Here is a 17,697-nt window from a genome sequence, read left to right on the forward strand (position 1 = left end):
GCAGACACTCAACACAGGAGCTGCCCCCTGGTGGTCAGTGCACTCCCACAGGGGAAGCGCCGTTCAGCCAGGAGCCAGGCTCACGGCTGGCAAGCACAGAGGCGGTGGTGGGAGCCTCTCCTGCCTCTGCGGGGAGTAGGCCTAAGACGGCAGTCAGACCACCCCAGAGGGGCCCTGCACTGTGAGAGGGAGCAGGCCAGGCTGAGGGACTCCCCCCACCTAGTTTTAAAATAAAGATTACTTTCTTTTTTGTTCTTAATGTGAATCTATTATGGTGCCAAAGTCCTCTGCATTCTTTTAACTTAATAGGAGACCACTCAGAGCTGCGCCAGGTCAGCCCCAGTTCTTGGGCTGCTAGCTGCAGACGCACAGAGAGCAGCAGGACCGGAAGCAGCATGCACAGCCCACAGACCCAGGAGCTCAATAATACATGTTGTTTTAAGCCACTAAATATGGAGTGGTTTGTTTTAGATCAATAGTTAATTAATACCAAATTTTAAAAAGTTCTTGTATACATCTTATTACTACTGCTAAATGAATTAGAATTACTTACCTAAAAATCTACGAAGTTTCACCATATCTAAATGGAAGTACTCAATTAATCCATGAAGACTAAATAAATGACAGGTTAAACTTACTAGACTATTTCCTAAAAAAAGAGAAAAGACAGAGAAAGGAGATATTAGTAGCTAACATAATTGCATATAGGTTTTGAATACACAATATGAAGTACTAATTCCTTTTTGTCTGTCTAAAATTTACAAATTCTTAGACCAGTTATGAACTTCAAATTTCACATCTTTTTTTCCATTCTAAGAAAAAACTTTTTTGTTGTTTCATTTTGCACAACCAGGTAAACTGGAAGATAAACTTTTAATAGACTGATTTAAAAAAAATACACCAAAATAATCAGAATCAATAGAAACTTTGAAAATTGTCCCACGCTAAGTTTAAGTCAACTTCCCAAAGCACCTAAAAATGGCTGCACTTAACCACTTCCTACACGTCCCCTCAACCACCTGCTTTAGCCGAACAGAGATGTCCCAGAGCAAGCGATCTTGGCTGCACCTGGTTAGGTGGAGGCTGTGTTTATTCTAACAAAACGGGACAGAATTCTCTACCTATTCATTCATAGACAATACGATACCTAGCAATCTTATGTTTTTCTAGTGAAATGGTTCTTTGACTTTTCAAAATGCCTATTTTCAAGCTTTCTCTACTTTCCTCAAACTACTGACATAACCACATCCTATTCACCCCCTCATCCTCAACAGCCTCATACTTCACAGAAAAAAAACACAAGCCCTCAAATACCCCTTTCTTTCAAAAGCCAATAACACCTCTACCTCTCCACAGCTTCTCAGGAACCTTCCTTGGTCCATCACATACATCTACCATGTCCCCGCTCCCCCATCCCCAGTTCCACTGAATCAATACATCCCTCCCTCCTCCCCCTTCTCATATTGCTCAGCATGATGGGCACTCAGACATGCTCTAGATTCTCTTATCTTTGAAACAATGAAGAATCCCCGGCTCTCTTGGCCCTTCTAGTTGTCACCCTCTCTGCTCCCCCACAGAGTTTTCTGGGAGTGTTGTCACATGCAACGGGGTTATCTTCATCCTCAACTCACTCCTTTGTCACTGACAACTGGAGCCACACCACGTGTATAAATTAAATTTGGAAAAACTACCAGTTTTTATAATGTTTAGTTTTTCATTCCAAGATTCAACTCTCTCTCCATTTCTTATACCTTCCATTGTATTTCTCAATCTTTTGAAGATTTTCTCTAGAGGACTGATATGCTGTATTAACAATTAAATAGACTGTGTTTTAAAAGGAGTATAAGCTCATAGTTACTGCCAACATTTGGACAAGAACAATAACATAGACACTATTCTAGTATTCTCTAAAAAAATTGATGATTCTTACAAAAAATGAATAAAAGACATAACTAGCTCCACATTGAAAATTTCTAGTAATATTTATGAAGGATTATAAAGAACTACTGGGCTAAATTCATTATCTAAAACTGCCTAAACAATTGTCAACAGAAGCTCATGGCTGAGGAAAAAAGTTAATTAATTGGAATAATATTTGCATGGGCAACACTGTAAATAATGTGGCAGCCCAAAAGAGATTCTTTTTCAAAACTACCTGGCATATCATCTTCAAAAGGGGGGAAAAACCATTTCAAATCTTTTATTTTTATAAAATTAAAAGTTAAAATGCATTCAAATCCTGATAATACTCTACTGGTACAAACATGAGCCTATGTGGTTTGGAAGTATTTGAGAAAAAGTGAGCTATATTTCTGCTACTGCTGTTGTAACAACCAATTTTTTGGGGGAGGTATATTCATAGATATTTTAGAATGCATGTTCAAACAAACTATCCAATTAAAACATGACCAGAGGATCTGAACATTTTTCCACCTGACATACAGATGGTCAACAGACACATGAAAAGATGCTTGACATCACTTATCATCAACTAAATGTAAATCAAAACGACAATGTCACCTCACACCAGTAAAAATGGGGATTATAAAATAGGCAAGAAGTAAGTGTTGATGAGAATGTGGAAAAAGGTGAACCCTTGGGTACTCTTTGTGGGAATGTAAATTGGTGCAGATACCATGAAAAACTGTACAGAGGTGTCCCAAAATAATTAAAAATAGAACTACCATATGATTTAGCAACTCCACTTCTGATTATTTATATGAAGAAATCCAAAATACTAAATTCCAAAAGATATAGGCACCCAGTGTTCACTGTGGCATTATTTGCAATGGCCAATACTTAGGAAGCAACCTAGGTATCTATAGCTAGAAGAATGGATAGAGAAAATGTGACATATGTGTGTATAGAATTTTATTGAAGTAACATAAAAGAAGGAATGTTATTTAGCCATAAAAAAAAGAAGGAAATCTTGATTTAACGTTGATAGCCATTGTGACAGGTGTGAGGTGGTATTTCATTGTGGCTTTCATTTGCATTTCTCTGATGATTAGTGACATTGAGCATCTTTCCATGTCTGTTGGACATCTGTATGTTCTCTTTGGAGAAGTGTCTATTCAGGTCCTTTGCCCATTTTTTAAAATTAGATTTTTTGTGTGTGTGATTAGTTTTCAAGTACTTAATAAATTTTGGATATTAAGCCCCTTTCAGGTGTATTATTGGTGAATATGTTCTCCCATTCAGTGGATTGTCTTTTCATTTTGTTGATGATCTCCTTTGCTATGCAAAAACTTTTTAGTTTGATGTAGTCCCTTTTATTTATTTTTCTTTTGTTTCCCTTACCCAAGGAGATACAAAAAGATATTGCTAAGAGAAATGTCTGAGATTTTACTGTTTTCTTCTATGATTTTTTTTAGTTTAGAGTCTAACATTTAAGTCTTTAATCCATTTATTCTCATGCATTGTGTAAGAAGGCGGTCTGGTTTCATTTTTTTGCACATTATCTATCCAATTTTCCCAACACTATTTATTGAACAGACCAGTGATGGCGAACCTATGACACGCGTGTCAGAGGTGACAACGCGAACTCATTTTTTTTGGTTAATTTTTCTTTGTTAAATGGCATTTAAATATATAAAATAAATATCAAAAATATAAGTCTTTGTTTTACTATGGTTGCAAATATCAAAAAATTTCTATATGTGACATGGCACCAGAGTTAAGTTAGGGTTTTTCAAAATGCTGACATGCCGAGCTCAAAAGGTTCGCCATCACTGGAATAGACTGTCTTTACCCCACTGTATGTTCTTGCTTCCTTTGTCAAATATTAATTGACCATAAGGTATGGGTTTATTTCTGGGTCTCTATTCTGTTGCATTGATTTGTATGCCAACAACAACAAGTGTTGAAGAGGATGTGGAGAAAAGGGAACGCTCCTGCACTGTTGGTGGGAATGCAGACTCTGCAGCCACTGTGGAAAGTAGTATAGAGAAAAAAAAATTAAAAATGGAACTGCCTTATGACCCAGCAATTCTACTTTCTGACAATATATCTGAAGAAACCCAAAATATGGATTCAAAAAGATATATGTACCCTTATATTCACTGCTGTGTATTAACAATAGCCAAGATTTGGAAGCAGCCTTACTACCCATCAGTAGGTGAGTAGATAAAAGAGCTGTGGTACATTAATAAAATGAAATACTACTTGGTTGTTAAAAAAAAGGAAATCTTACCTTTTGCGAAGGCATGGATGGACCTGGAAAGTATTATGCTAAGTGAAATAAGCCAGTCAAAGACAAGTACCATATGATTTCACTCATATGTGGAATCTAATGAACAAAATATACTAACAAACAAAATAGAAATGCTCACAGAAACAGAGGACAGACAGATAGCTGTCAGAGGGGAGAGGGGTTGGGTGAAAAAGGTAAAGGAATTAAGCAAAAACAAAACAAAATACTCCCAAAACAACCTCACAGACACAGAGAACATTGTGTGGTGATTACCAGAGGGCAAGAGGGGTGGAGGGAAGTAGAAGAGGAGAAAGGGTGGATAAATGTGATGGAAGGAGACTTGACTTGGGGTGGTGAACACACAATAAAATATACAGATGCTATATTATAAAATTGTACACCTGAAACCTATGTAATTTTATTAACCAATGCCCCCCCAATAAATTCAATCAATCAATATATATATAAAAGCCTAATATGCTAATTGTCCCTCCGACTGTTCGACCAGTTGCTATGACACACACTAACCACCGGGGGCAGATGCTCCGACTGGTAGGTTAGCTTGCTGCTGGGGTCCAGTCGATTGGGACTGGGCGAGATAGGCTGGACACACCCTGGAGCCCTCCTGCAGCCCTCGGTGGGGTCACCGAGGGGTTCCTCGGTGGGGATTATGCACCGGTGGGGTCCCTCGGCCTGGCTTGCGCCCTCTCACAATCCGGGACCCCTCAGGGGATGTCAGAGAGCCAGTTTTGGCCTGATCCCCACAGGCCAGGCTGAGGGACCCCACCAGTGCACGGGGCCTCAAGTAAATAAACAAAATCTTGCCATTTGCAACAACATGGATGGAGCATGCTAAGTGAAATAAGTCAGAGAAAGACAAATGCGGTATAACCCCACCTATATATGGAATCTCAAACCAAAACCAAAAGCTGAGCGCAACAGACAGAACAGATTGTGCATGTCAGAGGCAGGGCTGGGGGTGGACAAAATGGGGGAAAGGGTCAAAAGGTAAAAATTTCCAATTGTAAAATAAAATATAAATAAGTCTTGGCATGTAATACACAGCGTGGTAACTATAGTTAATGATTCTGTACTGCACATGTGAAAGTTGCTTAGAGAATAGATCTTAAAAGTTCTTGTCACAAGAAAAAAATTGTAACAATGGGGTGACAGATGTTAACTAGACTTACTGTGGTGATTATTTTGAGATTATATATATATATATATATATATATATATATATCTCGCATATCATTATACTGTGCACCTAAAGCTAACATGTTATATGTCAATTATAACCTCAATATAAAAAATGTATATACAATCTGTATATTTAGGTTTTGATAGGTTCTCCCAAAATCATTTTCCTAACCTAATGAAATAAATAACCAATTTCTAGGGTCTACTAGACTCTAGAGTAAGTTTCAGGAAAGCTGCAATCTACTGGTAAATACCCTCATCTGCAATCTGAACACACTGTAGAGAGCAACACATGTAACGTCTTGCACCAAGAACTTTCCAGGAATCTGACAAGAATCAGTCAGATCAGATCATGCCACCCACATTGAATGGAAAAGCTGCATGTAGCATTTTTCCCCCATTTTCAGTTTATAAGACACTAATGGACTATTTAATACCAGTGGATAAGAACACAAGTCAATGAAACATTTCAAAACAAGTGATGTGTTAAACAAGAAACAGGCACAAAAGGACTTATATGAAAATGGAAACAAACAAGTTGTTGGAAAAAATTGTACTGCTAAAAAAGCTCCCCTCATAAACATATATCAAAGGACAGAACTGCCAAAGGTACAGTGGCCCTGACAGCTTTCAGAATGTGACTCAGATGGGAGCCAACAGGGTTAGGCTACCCCCAGGACACAGGCCTGGTGACCAGGGTCCTCACGCGCCAGGTAGCCTTCAGGGGTGACAGGCATATCTTGTCATCTCCTATCATCTCACACTCATTCCCGTGGGAGGAACGTCAGATGTATCCGACCAGCAATAACTGCTTTCCTCCTGCCGTGGACAGGCCGGGGCCATGTGTCCTGGCGAATCACTGAGCTTGCCTCCTCCCTGCCTTCCTTACAACAGCATTTGGAAATTACCAGAGTAAGAAATACAGCAAGCATGGGATCAAACGCAGGAAGGGAAAACTATACACTTGGAAACCATGTACATATATCATCCAGAATTCAGGTCAGGATGAGCAGTTTTGAAAGGAAAGCAGTGCTAATTAAGGAATGCAAGTAAAGGAATTTCCTCTGATTTGTTTCCCAAGTATCTCTCTTCACGTATAGAATTCCTGTAACATTTGGGTAGCTATGGTTTATGGAATGAATGTGTGTGTATATATATACATATATACCACCACCTGTAAAATCACAGATGGGTAGCTAACCATGGGCGGCTTCTACTAAACCCTAACAACCAACCCTACAAAGAAACCATTCCGCCCTCTTCTCCACAAAGGATTGAGGAGGTTACACAGAGCACAGCGCTAACTGGCTACTGTGGCCCTGTGGGCTTTCACTTCTGCCGCCTGCACTTGCTCATCACCCAGCCCCGACTAGCGCTGTGAACAAATGCATTTAGAGATATTTCCATGAGTGACAAATGTCCAGTAGACTAATCATAGGCTCTCAACTGTTAGACATACAGGGCTTTATAAGGCTAAACCGTGAAGGTCTTAAGTGTGCACTGTTTTCCATATTATCCTGAGATAAGTAAGACTCGTGCTGAGTTAGGAAAGGGCGTTCTCCGGACCTAGAAGCGGACACCTGTTACCTCACTATCTGTATTTTCACAGAGGCTGGAAGGGAGGGTCGCTGTGCAAAGGATGTGAGCCTTTCCTGTGTGAGCAGCCCACCGCGGGGCCAGGGAGAAGGACACCACACTTAGTCACCAAAGGGCCAAGGAGAGGTGGGAGAGAAACAGAAGAGGCAAAACAAAAGGGCCGCAGAGGGAGGCTTTGCAGATGAGGCAAACTTCACTGTTTACCATTTTGCCTATTTCCTATCATTAGTCACTAGACAAACAGTGAACACAAAGGTATTTTCACTCAGTGGGAACGATGTAGCGTCCTAAAAAGCTAGACCACTGCCCCTCAAGATGAAAAAAGCTGTATTTGCTTGTCCTTTTCCCACATTTGGCTTCCTTACGACAGGAGCTTCATTCCAAAGGGAAATAAAAAGGGGGGTGCCTTCAGAGCACATCATTTCCTTCTGAGCAGCCAGGACTGGCCTCCTCAGTGTGCTCTCCACGCTGATGTATGCATGTATGCATGTATGCATGTATGCATGTATGTATGTATTAAAGACAGACATAAGGGACAAGGTCTAGTTGAACTACATGTAGCACCCGTTTTTTTATGCCAAAAATTTTCCCTAAGTAAAACTGATCCCCAAAGAGAATAAGGAAACGTGAACCCTCCCCGCCAACAACAAAAAAATCGGGGGGGGGGGGGGGGAGAGTGTGAACAGAGCAGAATCACCTGTTTTTTTTAAACCACACACACTGCAGATTCTGACACGCCCCCTAGGAAGCTGCAGCTCTTCCCCAGCCGGCCAAGGAGGGGAGCGCAGCACCCGGCCTTTCCAGTGTGAAAAGCCGAGAAAGAAAAGCCGAGGGCCACAGACCTAGAGGGAAGGATGTCTCTCGGAAGGCCGGCATCGACCCACAGCTGCACTATCCAAGCTGGAACACAGGTCATAAGGTGTCATTGTAAATGGCCGCAACCCAAAAGAAACCAAAAAAGAAAGTTCAAGAACACGAGATAACATTCACTGGGGGTTATTAGTAACAGCAGCCTTAAGGAGGGATGGCCAAGTGATGGTGGCTGGTTTTTTTATTACTGCTAAGAGTAATAATCAACAACGCAATGTACGAGACTGGCTCTAGGCTTATCAATCAGTCATACAGAAGAGACAACATGACGCCCCCCTGGCAGCAGAGGCTCCTAAGTCAGAGGAAGCAACGACCCGCCAGAGGCTGTACCAGCAACGCAGCAGCCAGAGAACACAGTGATTCAAGTAAGTCAAATTCTTCACTTACCATTTGTTAGTCTATCAAATAGAAAGATATCAAAATTCCAATTTCCAACTTTTCCCAGCATACACTGAAATGAAAACCAAACATTCCTACTGTAATTTAATTTCAATAACACTATCTTTAGTAGATGGTTCATAGAAAAGTTAATGAAAATGGAAAGTGACTGATTTACTCTAAGAAATGCTATATATCATTATCTTTTTAATCATTACCTTTCCAACTGGTTCCAAAAAATGTATACAAAGATAAACTCAATTTGAAAAACCAAATATTATTGTTTTCCAATGAATAAATGTATAAGTAAGGTTAGTGTTTTTTAAAACTTACTCTATTCTGCTACAAACTTTTAAGAATTCTACCATAATTTACATCACAGAAGTATGGTTCTTACGTTGCATGGTCTAGAAACTAGATTTTAAAAGTTTAGTAAAACTAAATTATAATAACTGAGTACTTACTATACCAGGTACTGTTCAAGTACTTTATACTCTTACTATTCACACCAACACTATCGAGTAGGCACTGTTTTCAATCCTCATTTATAGATGGGGAAACAAGCAAAAAGTAACTAACTTGCTCAGCTAAAAATAATAGAGCTGGGGTCTTAAATCAGGTGGCCTGATTCTGGAACCTGGGCACCTGACATCTATACTATGTTAAGCTTAAATTTTTACTCATTTTTTTAGAAAACACTCCCAATTATGGGTATTTATTTATATTCTTTAAATATCCTTATAAAACAATAGCATTTACTACATTAGTTTTCAGATTGATGTGTATTTCAGCCAAACAAATAAATACCACAATGACTTTAAAAACCAAGTAGATTCTATTTTTACACGATATATTTGTAACATGAAAGTTCTGCAAACTTTATTTTTAAGAAAAAAATATGATTTTGTTTCCAAAAGTTCATTGTTGTATACATTTATACATAGATTAACATAAGCAATACTAAGACACCACTAGTAGAGATTATAATAGTACCAACAACCAATCATACACAAATCAACATTCTCATTCCAAAAAGACGACCTTGCAAACTTTTTAAAGTTTAAAGAAAGCATGAACACTTTCCACTGATTTCTTTTATCAAAGAGAGAAGCAAGTTTTTTCACTTTAATGTTATCATAAAGGTACTCCAGCCCTATCTACACAAACTTACAAAATCCTGTGTGTGTGTGTGTGTATGTATGTATGTGTGTGTCTGTGTGTGTATATATATATGTGTGTGTGTGTGTGTGTGTATATATATATAATAATTCTAAAAATATAGAAGCATAAGATTAAAAATCCTCATTTGCTAAAAAGAAAAGTTCATCTAACTTCCACCTTCATTAAGACATTTCTTTTAAAACATGTAAAGAAAATAATGCTCAAAATCACTGAGTTTAATTAAGAAACATCTAAGTCCTCAAAATAATCCACTGATTCAAGAGACTATGTATGAAAATCATTTGACTGAAAGTCATAAGACTAACTTTCTGTGCTGATTTACCTCTAATCAGAGCTCAAATAAGTCCCTTTTGCTCCTTAGGCCATAGTTCACTTATCTATTGAATACAGGAATTAGGTCAGATAATGCATAATATTCTTCCCAGCGATAAGAATATTGTGATCTTATAGTTTAATGTTCTACTGCTCTACTTGTTAATGTTATAATAAATAAAAAGCATTTTCATTTATTTAGTTCAGAAATTTCCCTTGCTCTGTAATACCTAATCATAAAATGAACGAACAACTGCTCTAAAGGAAAAACCTGAAAAATGGACTCAACTGATTTTCACATACAAAAAAGGCTCTATAAATCAGTATCAGATGAGAAAAGAAGGCTTCATTAAACTTATCAAAAGGGTAATGTTTCTTGAAAAAGCTATACACACCTTGGCTTGTCCATTATAATCATCATCTAAAATGTTTAGAGAGTTTGAAACAGTTGTACCACGAAAAAAACGTGATGATCTAAGATACCGCTGGAAACTTAGTAACCTTCTGATATTCCTTGCAGACACTGAAACTTCAGTTTCAGATTGAGCTGAAATAAAAGAAGTAAAAGGTGAGTACAGCAAGTCAAAACTGTGCATGTACTATCTTGTAATACCTCTTTTCGAGCTATATACAAATAAAGATTTAAAATGTTAGCCATTATACCACACTTCTAGGAGAAAAGAGGTACTTTACTTGTATTCCTATTAAAGAACTAAAAATGAAGGGGTAAATGGCCAATTTTGACAGCATTTAGAAAGTTAATAATGAGGAGGCTCCATTAATAATCAGCTTTTTTTTAACTTCCAAGAATTATCATTTCTCACTCTATTGCCTCAATATACTAAATACACATGGAACAGAAACACAAAACCTAGTTTGAAACTATGCTTCATACTAAGAAGCCAGGTCCCAAGTTATATCAGAGACTTTAACAATTAAAACATCTCAAATCCCAAGGAGGTATCATTTTAAATATTTCCTCGAGGTAATTTTATTCAGAGGAAAAGGAAATGGAATGGAAAATAAAGCAGTTTACGTCCTGTGAGAGAGAGTTCTAAAACATAGGGATAAAAATTCTGTATGATGAAAACCCAAAAGAGAGGTGGTTCCACGCTGGAGACTGACATGTTCTCTGTTAGTGAGTCTAGCAGCCATTTTAGAATAAACCAAACTTTGAGTAATAGATTAAACAACAGACTTGTGTTAAAAGCTCTATTTTTTTTACATTAAAAAAAAAAAACTTTACTGAAGAGAGAGAGAGAGAGAGAGAGAAGAGATAGATTTGTTGTCCCACTTATTTATGCATTCACTGGTTGATTCTTGTATGTGCCCTGACCAGCGATCAAACTCACAACCTTGGCTTATCGGGACAACACTCGAACCAAATGAGCTACCCAGCCAGGGCCTAAAAGCTATCTTGTAGGGGATATATGTTATTTTTAAATTCTAAATTGAGTGAAATGTTCACATATAAAACACATGAAAATGAAGAGTAAGGATAAGCAAATCATAATCTCTCATCTTAACTTCCATGAACTTAGAATCATCAGGTGGAAAGGCAGGTAATCAAATATATCCTCTTCTTGTGGGTCCAGTCACTAACTCCTCTATTACCCTGCATTTTCTTTTCAACAAAATATGGCGATAATATCGAACTCAAAGGGTGCTGGATTAAATGAGATAACGTGTACACAAGTCACCTACAGGAAGTACTAAATAAATAGTGGCAATGTAGATGATGATAAAATCGATGCTGATGTCACTACTTACAGTTATGCTTCTAGGTATTATCCTAAGCTCCAAATCTGTTCATGTTGCTCTAAATAAAAGTGACTTGTCAGAAGTCACCCTGAAAATAGGAGTAAGGCAGGGGGAGGATACAACTATGATCGTGTGGGAAGAGTCCCAACTTCCAGACAATGCCAGCTGTCTTCACCTCGGACGTGTGAATCCTGCCAAGTCACAACTTCCAGATGTTTCATTTTCCTTAACTGAAAAAAACTAACCATAACTCATGTCCTTTTCCTGTTTCACAGAGCCCTGAGGTTGGCACTAATTATCAAGAGTTCTGTTTTGACCATATTAAGTTGAGAATGAATATTAGACATTAAGGTAAGGGGAAGTGCTCCCTCATCACAGGAGCCCAATGCCTTTCAGCAAGACTAACTCAAAAAACAGCCTATACAACAAGATAAACAGACGTTCACTTAATGATAGAAGCGCCCGAACAATTAGTGGTTACTTCAGAGACAATCTAAGGAAGGGCAGAAAACTGTCCAGGTGAAACAGCAAATCATCCGGGGAAGTGTTTTCTTCACCTGGGGCCTGAGGAGCCTGTCCCTGAAAATATCACATTCTGCACAGAACCGAAAATCCCACGGGACCTGGCAATCAAAACTACCACAAAGCACCGCCCAAGGCTTAACACAGGACCGGAACCCGGGGGAGAGAGAGGAATGTTTGATTTTTTTCACCAATCTAATTTTGAACATATAATTCACATGTTTCAAAAAATAAGCAAGAAAGGAAGAGGGAGGAAGAAAAGAACACAGTAAAAAACCTCACTCTTATCAGGTCCCCCATCCAACTGACTATAAGCCCTCCTGTAAAATGATAATCTTTTTTCCCCCCCAAAGCTTCTTGTGTATCCTGAGTTTTTTGATCAAACATATGGAAACATCATTATATAATACCAGTGGCCCGGTGCACGAAATTCATGCACATTAAAAGGGAATTAGAGGAAATATTTTAATATTGCTATTTGCCCTTTCTCTATAATAGAAGTGTCAGAGATGAAAGAAAATTAGTAAAATGTATATGAAAATCTCCCTCCTGTCAGAGTCTGAGGCGCACCATGGGACCCAGAGTTAAGTCTCCACCCACCCACAAGCACCTTGAAATCTCGTGAGACACAGACCCGGCTGGCTCCACCCCTGTCAAGCCCCGCCAGGTGGTGGTGGTGGTGGTGGTGGGGGGGGCGTGGCCTCAGGTACCCCGGCCCTGGCACAAGGGCATGAGGGCATGATGACCATTTGCATATTAGCTCTTTATTACATAGGATTTTTCTACTACTTTTACATAAATGATAGCATAGTATACAACCTATTCTGCGCCTTGCTTTTTAATTTATCTTGAAGCTATTTCCCGGAATGCCTTCTTCTTTTTTTAAGGCTATAAAGTATTCCATCAAATGAGTGAACCATAATCTAATCAACCAGTCCTCTACTGAAGGGCACTGGTACAACATTACAATTTGCAAAAATACCTTCATTTTGTTAAATAAGCGTACAGTTCTACTACTTGTTTAACAGCTTTAGATATCATTCTTTAATGTGAGGAAATCACCTTATCATCTTCTTTCCCTCTTCCTCTTCCAATGTTTGTTAGTTACCAGAGCACTTTTGTTTTCTTCCACTCTAAAGCCCACTTTAATTTTAGGTTCAGCTCTAGAACTAAATACATTCAATATTCGAATCCTTTTGCCGTGGCTTCCCCAGTTATCTTTTGTTTGGTTAAGTTCATCCTTTAGTAGTTTCTTCAAGAAGGGCTCATGAAAACAACATATCTCATAAACAATATATTCTTGAATGCTCAAAGCTTTTCTTGGTAGCCTTTGTACTGGAAGAACAGACTGAATATAAATATTCAATATAAAATTCATGGTTGTCATTTTTCTCCTCTGAGTTTATTTGAAGGTATTGGTTCACTGTCTTCTTGTATTGAGATGCAAATCGGAGGCAGGCCCATCACATTCCCCTCATAAGTGACTTGGTCTTTTTGCAGGGCCACCCACAGCATCTCTCTGTCTCTTTCACGTCCAGTGGCTTTGCTGGGCTAGACCTCACGTTAACTGTTCTTGGTCATTATCCCACGGTACACAGTGTGCTTTTTCAAAGTGCAAATTTAAGTGTTATTTCTAAAACGTTTTCTTGAATTATATCTCTAAATATTTATTTAGTTCCACTATTTTAGCTTATTATTCAGAGACTCTAAACTGTTATCTTGAAACCCCTTTGCCTGTCTGCTATCTCATGGGTGTTCTCTCCAAATCTTTTAAAACGATTTGTTCCTTTTGTTTTCCCATTTCTATCTGCTCTGCTCATTATCTTATTTAGTGCTTATTTCACCTCGTATTCCTACCAAATACCCTCATATCTGAGCTTTACTGAAACAATTGCTCCTTTTATTTCCCAATTCTGAATGTACATGTTTCAATTATTTTTGTTGTCTTATTATCTTTTTCTCTGAATTCTTGAAGTTGTTCATTACAACGAAGTTATTGCTTCCTTTAGTTTTTTAAGTGAGCGGTAGAAAATTTGGTCACAATTGTCATCAGTTTGATGGCAACCTTTTTTTGTGAAGTGCTTTTCAATCACTGTTAAGTTCTGCTGCTCTCTTGCACCGTTTTGCTTAATTATCTATCTGGTGTGCCAGTGTCTTCGTTTTAGAGTCATTATTGAATGGGCTGAATTTTCCTGAACTCACCCTTTACACCAAGTTCTAAATGCAAATGAAAGTGAAGTCTTAGGAGAGCAGAGATGTCCGCCAAGCTTCACTACCCGAAGGGCTGTCTTCTCTGCCAAAGGGACAGACTGCTTCTTACAAACATGCCTCTGATATTTCTCTAAATGGGACCTAGGGGGACTGCACCTGCCTTTCCCCTCAGCCCAGATCATAGGCCAAGTGTGGCACATAAAACAGTTAACTTCGTACTTTAGGGTGGGTCCCCTTTACATAATTCTTGTGTGTGTGTTTTTTAATACTTTATTGATTTTTTACAGAGAGGAAGGGAGAGAGAGAAGGATAGAGAGTTTGAAACATCGATGTGAGAGAAACATCGATTCAGCTGCCTCCTGCACACTCCCTACTGGGGATGTGCTCGCAACCAAGGTACGTGCCCCTGACCGGAATCGAACCTGGGACCCTTCAGTCTGCAGTCCAATGCTCTATCCACTGAGCCAAACCAGTTAAGGATACATAATTCTTGCTGTTAGGCTGTTTCTAATCTTCATTCTCCTTACAAACAATTCTGAAATAGACATTCTTACAACTAAATCTTTGAGCACATTCTGATTGATTCCCTTAAAATAAACCCTCAGCAGAGCAAGCACATAGGAGCATATGTCAATGACTGCTAAAACACAATGCCAAACTGGAGACTAAGTTTTGTAAAAGAAACTTAGAGAGAACTGTTCTAGATGAGCTTCCAAAATAAGATCTAAGGAAAGAATCAACTATAAATCAAAGATGAAGTGTGATAAGCTCATTTAAGATGGAAATTTTGTTTCTTCAGGTTTGGTCTTTCCTGCCCCAAATTCTTTCCCTCTACACACACTCACACATACCCACACACTCCTTATGATGATTGAAAATAAAATTCTTATATTGAAACAAGGAGAGGCCACTACAGAGAAAGTATCAAGTTGAGTAATTAGGAATATATAAAGAGGGAACTGGGAACAGAAAATGGTAACTATACCATTAACTAGTGCTTTCATTTAATTACTAAAAACCTCACCCTGTGACCATAATACACAAAATCTGACCCTATTACCAAAATCTGACCCTATTACCAATATTCTCATGAGCTCACGCTGTAACATGCGATGCGCCATTATTTATTTCATAGCATAATACACCAGTAGATAAAAGTTGCCTAAAGTCCAGCTTTTGCCAGGCTAGGACTATTTAAGTCCCAGGCTTGTTCTAGTTTGCATGGTTACCCACATTCCAATCCAGCTTAGAAACCCAACAGGCTCCGTGAATTAATCAAGTTACTTTTAAAGAGCTGTTGGCTCTGCTGGTTCTCGTCTAAAATATCACATTACCTACCTATGTGGCCGTGAACAAACTCATCAGCAGCAGCCTCCACCAATACTAAATGAGCGGTGTTACTGAATGATCATGGGAATTACTTCCAGCCACCCAGTCTTAGCTTCTCTAAGCCATAAATACTTACATACATACATAAGAAAGAAATGAAATGAAATGTGGGATAGCAGACACAGTCAGAAGCAATATTTCTCTCTTGCTTTTCCCTCATGTTAGAGTGTGGACAAGAAATACAGGTTAAGGAAACATAAGGGCTGGGGAATCAACACATCTTGGCAGTATTCCTCTCAACTCTCTCCCAGAGGCTCTTTTCTCTACCACCCAAATGGCACGGCAGGAAATGTCACTGATATTTACTTATTAGACAAAAGAGGGTTTTAACAAGAAAAACCTTTGGTTCTTGAGACTCTACTACTACTTGCTTTAATGGTCCACAAGAGGGAGCGACGGAGTCACTGTATCTGCCACCTTAAAGCCATAAAAATCATTTAGATGCATATAATCATGAATTACCCTTGGAGATTGTTTAAAATGTTTTTAAAAAATTCAGTGCTGTTAAGGTTTTAACTCTAGTCTAGGGCAAGGTCATGTTGAATAATAATTGAATGAAAAAAATTAAAGACCTTCTATATTCTAACTTTCCCTTTCTTTAATTTTCCTCAAAAAGAATAGGAGCCATATCTGAAAGCCTATTGTTAATACGGAGTAAGTACATTCACCTCTACCTATGAGATAAGTTTTCTTGGAAGAGTTTTCACATTTATTTATTTATTTTTAAATATATTTTATTGATTTTTTGCAGAGAGAAAGGGAGAAGGATAGAGAGTTAGAAATATCGATGAGAGAGAAACACTGATCAGCTGCCTCCTGCACACTCCCTACGGGGGATGTGGCCGCAACCAAGGTACATGCCCTTGACCAGAATCGAACCTGGGACCGCAGAATCGAACCTTGAGTCCGCAGGCTGACGCTCTATCCACTGAGCCAAACCGGTTAGGGCAAGTTTTCACATTTAGCATGTGCAAGTGGGTGGGGATGGGGGTGAGGGAAGCTAGGTGCTTGGAGCAATGGCTTGCACTAGAGTAGCACATGCTGAAATGGACAGGCAGCCCAGCAGAGTGGATACAGACATGAGCTTTGGAGTCACACACCTGAGTTTGAATCCCAGCTCTGCCATTTTTACTTGTGATGTGACACTGGGAAACTTATTTAAAGTTTCTGATCCTCAGTGTCCTCACTATAAGCCTCACAGGACTGCTGTAAAAATTAAATGAGATAATATATGTAATATGTCTTTGGGTTCAAAAAATAAACACTTAACTTTAATGCTATAGTTATAGATATCAAATATTTTTATTGAGGTATAACTGACATATTAATTTCAGGTTCAAATATTTTTAAACACATAACTTCACACTATTTAACAAAACCATATTTATTCTTCATGACAGCATAATTCCAACCCAAAGACCACTGCATATTTTACATACTACAGAAATAAATGTACACATTTGGAGATTTCAAATATGCATAATCTTATTTCTTTAAAATGTATAGACAATCCAAGCTTTATTACAAATCAAAGAAATGACTTATTCACAATCTAAAATTAAATCAATGTTAACATGAGAATAAGCCCTATAACCAATATTCTTTCCCTTAAGCAATTCTAATAACCTTAGTGTGCAGGAGTCAATGTTCATTTTGACAGGATTTGATAAAACAGTCAATATAAAACATTTTTTAAAAAATATAAAACCCTTTAAAAAGATTAGTCTTATTATGGTATGGATTGGGCATTTCCACTCTTCAGTTATGGGTTATGCGTTATGTTGGGTCCCTTTTATGCTTAAACTCAGGTATTGAACATAGCCCCTTATTAGTGAGCTGAGAAAGAAAGGAGAAAAAGCAAGTACACAAGGCCTTAATGGGTAACATACAAAATAAAGCCTAAAGTTAAATCTCCAATTTCCCCAATTCTCCAAAATAGGATTAAACTGCCATTAAATTGTATTACAATTAAGGTACAGTCCATATCCTTTTCTAATTTGTACTAGGAAGTTAAAGAAGATATCCAGAGATAAAAAATCGGTGATTTTCGATACAGGCACCTCGCAGTCACCTGGAAACTAGGC

The 17,697-nt window shown here is 38.3% G+C and overlaps 1 protein-coding gene across 1 annotated transcript in view; it reads right to left on the minus strand.

The window, feature by feature from the left end:
• The window catches only part of PDE7A (phosphodiesterase 7A), a 91,299-nt gene that overhangs the window by 15,896 nt on the left and 57,706 nt on the right, over nucleotides 1–17,697 (minus strand). The window contains exons 4-6 of the mRNA XM_081111239.1: nucleotides 10,126–10,277; nucleotides 8,246–8,309; nucleotides 554–649 (exon numbers count right to left, since the gene is read on the minus strand). Coding sequence (XP_080967365.1) covers nucleotides 554–649; nucleotides 8,246–8,309; nucleotides 10,126–10,277 — 312 coding nt within the window. The remainder of the gene's footprint in view (nucleotides 1–553; nucleotides 650–8,245; nucleotides 8,310–10,125; nucleotides 10,278–17,697) is intronic.

This window comes from Myotis nattereri (genome assembly GCF_964212035.1).
Source record: "Myotis nattereri genome assembly, chromosome: 17".
Lineage (NCBI taxonomy): Eukaryota > Metazoa > Chordata > Mammalia > Chiroptera > Vespertilionidae > Myotis > Myotis nattereri.